The 4,490-nt window shown below is 32.9% G+C and overlaps 1 protein-coding gene across 1 annotated transcript; it reads right to left on the bottom strand.

The window, feature by feature from the left end:
- Window positions 1–591: 591 nt before the first annotated feature.
- On the bottom strand, window positions 592–2,982 carry LOC107868137 (2-alkenal reductase (NADP(+)-dependent)). Its single transcript, XM_047411772.1, has 2 exons — window positions 2,494–2,982; window positions 592–855 (listed from the first exon to the last, which is right to left on the bottom strand). Exons 1-2 carry the CDS (start codon window positions 2,716–2,718, stop codon window positions 607–609), a joined length of 474 nt encoding a protein of 157 aa, XP_047267728.1. The 5' UTR covers window positions 2,719–2,982; the 3' UTR covers window positions 592–606.
- Between the last annotated feature and the right edge of the window lie 1,508 nt (window positions 2,983–4,490).

The raw sequence follows: 4,490 nt of genomic DNA on the forward strand, positions 1-4,490 counted from the left end.
AGGGTTAGTGGGTAGGAGTGTGTCCATAGTAGCAAAAAGGAGTGCTTTGTTTGTATCTATGCCTGTAGTTTCTTGTTCGTATCGTTGTGATGATCTTTGTGATCTCAAATAGATAGTTTATAATATTACTCTGGGTATCTTGTTTCTTTTATTATCTAGTGGTATATTATCCCATTTTGTTGTTTATTTTTATCTTTTTTGATTGTTTTACTGTTATCTTTCCTGAGTCGGGGGTCTATTGGAAACATAGTCTCTAGTTCATCTGAGGTAGTGGTATGGACTGCGTACACTTTATCCTCCCCAAACTCAACTTTGTAGGAATAACTGAGTATGTTATTGTTGGTGTAGTTGATTAAAACCAAAAACTGAAAGACACAATACAAATTGCATGCACATGAATTCACAGAAGGAAAAAATCAGATTCATGCTCATAAGTCATAACTCGATGGAATAGAAAGAGACATCAACAAGGCAGAGAGAAAAACAGAAAATAGTCTTTATAAGCGTAAAAGATAACGAAATGTAGTGGGATTCCAGCATATTTAAGCAGAGAAGTAGCACTATGATTTAATTAGTTACAAAAGGCTACTACTTGAAATTGTTAAACTATATTAACCAGACACACAATAGGTTCAGCATTCTTGTAATGATTATATTGAGAAGATCGAATAACTCACCAAGGATTCCTGTATAGTAGGAAAGAGGCACATCCTTGTCATGGATTTTAAACAGAGTGTGAATAGCTGTAAAAATACTATATTCCTCCCATCCAGTCATTCCCCAAACTAAGTCACCTTTCTTGAAGTTTGAATCACCAGATTCCAAAACTTTAGCCACTCCGTATCCAGTGATAGGCTACATCACAGAAGAAAGTTATGAGAAGCATTATCATACAACAAACTGTTAATGACACATCGAACATTTCCTTAATTCCATCAGTTTCTTAATTCCAGTCGCTCCTTTCATAGTGTAGGATGGATCCAAAGCACCATACATATGGAATATACATTTAGTCCACTTACCCTTAAGGTTTCTAACAACTAAGAGGTCTTGGAAAAAGAAATGGAAAAAGAAATAAAGTTCCATTTGGAACATTCGAGGTCTCAACAACTTACTCAGGGAATTCAAACTCACTTGCAATTCATTGATATTTATATCGGTACATAGTTCACGAAATAATTGGAAAGCTTGTTCATTTTGTTTTACAACAAAATGTACTAAAACTTTGTAATCTGTTTCAACAATAACAAGAAATGTTCGTATTTTAGTTAGGAAAAAACTACAATCATAACATGCTGAATGGAGAGAGCATTTTAGGTGAAAAGAATAGAAAGGTTTATTTGATTGTTTGTAGGAGGAAGAAGAAACCACGAACATTAAGAATGATTTTATCCAACCTATATAGATTACTTGGAATAAGAAATGTATGACTTAGTTAAACTCATCAGTTTTGCTGAACTAAATGGGCATCAATTTTGATAAACAGATGGAATCAACATAATATTGGTACATTAGTCCAAACTAATCACACCCTTAAACTATTCAGTTTGCCTTTAAAAATTACAAACCATTTTCAGTAAATATAATTAATTAACAATCCCAATGCAAACAAGAAAACATTAATTTGTTTTATAGCCGTGGTGTCCAGGTTAGCTTTCGCACACCTCAACTAATTAATCCAGGGATACCTCCCACCAGCAACAAGTACCAAGTACTTGTTAACTCTGTCCACCAAAGCTAGAACAAATGAGATGAAAGCACCTAGTTTTTTGTCTCTACTAGGTAAACATTTTTATAAGCAAATAGGCTTAAGGGATCAAAGGAACATTCGAAAACGTTTCAAACAAGAGAAACAAGAAAAAAAGAGTTTTCTTTGATTTGGATTGTTTCACCCATTTGATAATAAACTAACAGAAGTTGAAAAAGAAAGCCTAAGCTATTCTATTACAGTATTAGATTCAGTAGAGACATAAAATGGTTCCCTCTTCCCCACATACAAAGTTATAAATCAAACTAGTACTCCACTTTCCCAATTTACGTGGCACAGTTCAAATTTTGAGAGTCAAACAATTTATTTTTGATTGTGATTTTGGACATAGAATCTTTAAGTTTTTTGAAATAAAAGCAATATATTCGAATTCAATATCTTTTAAAAGAAATATGAAAAAATTGTTGTCAAAGAAAAACATGTTTGAATCTCGAAACTCAAAGGTGCCACATAAATTTGAACAGAATGAGTAATTAACTAACAACGCCAAAGCAAACAAGAGTAGCAACTAACAATACAATATTGTCTAAATGGGTTCATGGTACATTCTAGAGGTGTCAAAATGAACTCAAATTGAGGTGACCCGCCTAATTCACCCAATAGTTAATGGATTGGGTTGAAGATAATTACTATTATGTAAATCTCAACCTACTAGTAGAACAAACAACTGACAATGCTCCCACTCTCAAATTTATTTACTAAATTCAATAAAATGAAAAACTTACAGAGCCAGGAGTGAAGGAGTCGACATAGCTACCCTCTTTTTTCTGCATGCGGGAACGCATGTAAGGGTCACATGACAAGTAAAGATTCTTCAAAAGGACAGCATTAGAACCTTCTGGAACTTTCAGTTTAATGGTGCCATTCTTGATTTCCATGTCCGGTTCCTTGGGATAACCAGTCACATAGTGTTTTAGAATCACCTGTTTGTTGCTCACTTCTTCTGCCATTCTCTCTAATTCTTTGTTTGATGTGAATCAAGGGTTGTTGATACAAGTTTACTTAGGAGGGAGAGTGGGAGACGGAACGATCGAGAAGGCAAAGCGTTACGGATTCCATTGAGTACAATTTGTTTTGTTTCGTAACACGAGAGATAATTTCTTAAAAAATCCTTTCAACTTAGTTTACTACACAAACTTCACTCAACTAATATAGTAATTCCCTCAAAGTTCACGCAACTTTATTGTATATTGAAAAATCACTTTGAACTTTATTTTATATTTGAAAAATCACTCAACTATTATAATTTATCTATAAAGTCACTAAATTAATGATATTTCACATACAAAGATAGTCAATCGATTCAAATAATATTTCTGATTGATATTTCTGATGTGAAATTTTATTTTAAAATATTTCAGCTCAACAATATTTATTGACAAAATTACTTGAATTAATTGAGTGACGGTGGAGGTGAAATAACAATAATTGAGTGACTTTTTTATTACAAAATAAAGTTGAGTGACTATTTAAGATAAAAAATATTAGTTGAATGACCATATGAGAAACTAACGTTTATTTGAATTATTGTTACCAATTATTTTTTATTTTATTTAAATACAATATTTATTTTGATTGGTAAGTATTCATATTGGTTTTAAGATGAGATTGTATCCCGTCCTGCACAACTGAGATGCAGCTGGAAAGTTGGCCAACATCTGAATCGTTGACGCTCCCAACATTTCATCTACAGGTGTTAAACAAACTATTCACATGTAATTTATACAACGGAAAAGGGCCTAAAATGCCCTTCAACTATCTAAAATAATGTAAAAATGTCCTCCGTCTACTTATTGGATTTGAATGCTCTCTCCGTCTACCTATAGGCCTACTTTGTCCTTTTATTTAATAGATATATTTATCCCCAATTCATTAATGATATAACTCTTTTTAATTGACTAAGTAATAGTTAATTAAACTAATTAATAACCGACCTGCTAAACCTAATCCACCCAAACATAATAACTTGACCCGTCCCATCCAAACCTAATAACATTAAAAAAAAAAAAAAATTCAAAATCAGTCAGCTCTTTCTCCAATTTTTCTCTTTTTCCTCCTCCCTAATTAACGGTAATTGATGAAAGGGCACTGATCATAAGCAACATTAGCTTTATCAAAATGCTTCCGAACTTCCTGAAAGAAAGCAAAATTCACATAAAGATTTGGCGTTTCTTGTGTCTAAGATTTTCCAGCAGGCACAATTGATACACATCAAATTTACATAACAATAACAACTGATACCCTTGTGAATTAAATTCTCCAAATTGTTCAGAAAATATTCCAAGGACATGAAAAAAGAACCTGAACTACAAAAAACATAAGAACTTACCAGCATGAATACAAGCACCAACAACTAGGAAAGTGTAGCCCAAGCTCAGAAACATGGATGCCAAGTTGATGTGCCTCAGGGAGTGGAAGGACGGAAACCGAGGGAGATATATCATTACTACTGTAACCATTCCAATGAAGTGATACAATTTCAGTAGTGGTCCATGTGGAAAAAGTTCGGATTACATGATCTTGAAAGGCAAAACAGAAACAACAAATTGTTGAATAACTTGAAAAAATTTGAACACAACATTAGTATTAGTGACTATTTCATATGTGCTCTCATACTATTTAAGTTTTAGTATTAAGAACCTTGAGGCATACCACAAAATTGAATAACCTTTGTTTTGGTTGGAAAAAAAGTTATTCCGGGATTAGTTATCCCACCCTCAAG

This window comes from Capsicum annuum, chromosome 4, assembly GCF_002878395.1.
Source record: "Capsicum annuum cultivar UCD-10X-F1 chromosome 4, UCD10Xv1.1, whole genome shotgun sequence".
In the NCBI taxonomy this organism is placed as follows: domain Eukaryota; kingdom Viridiplantae; phylum Streptophyta; class Magnoliopsida; order Solanales; family Solanaceae; genus Capsicum; species Capsicum annuum.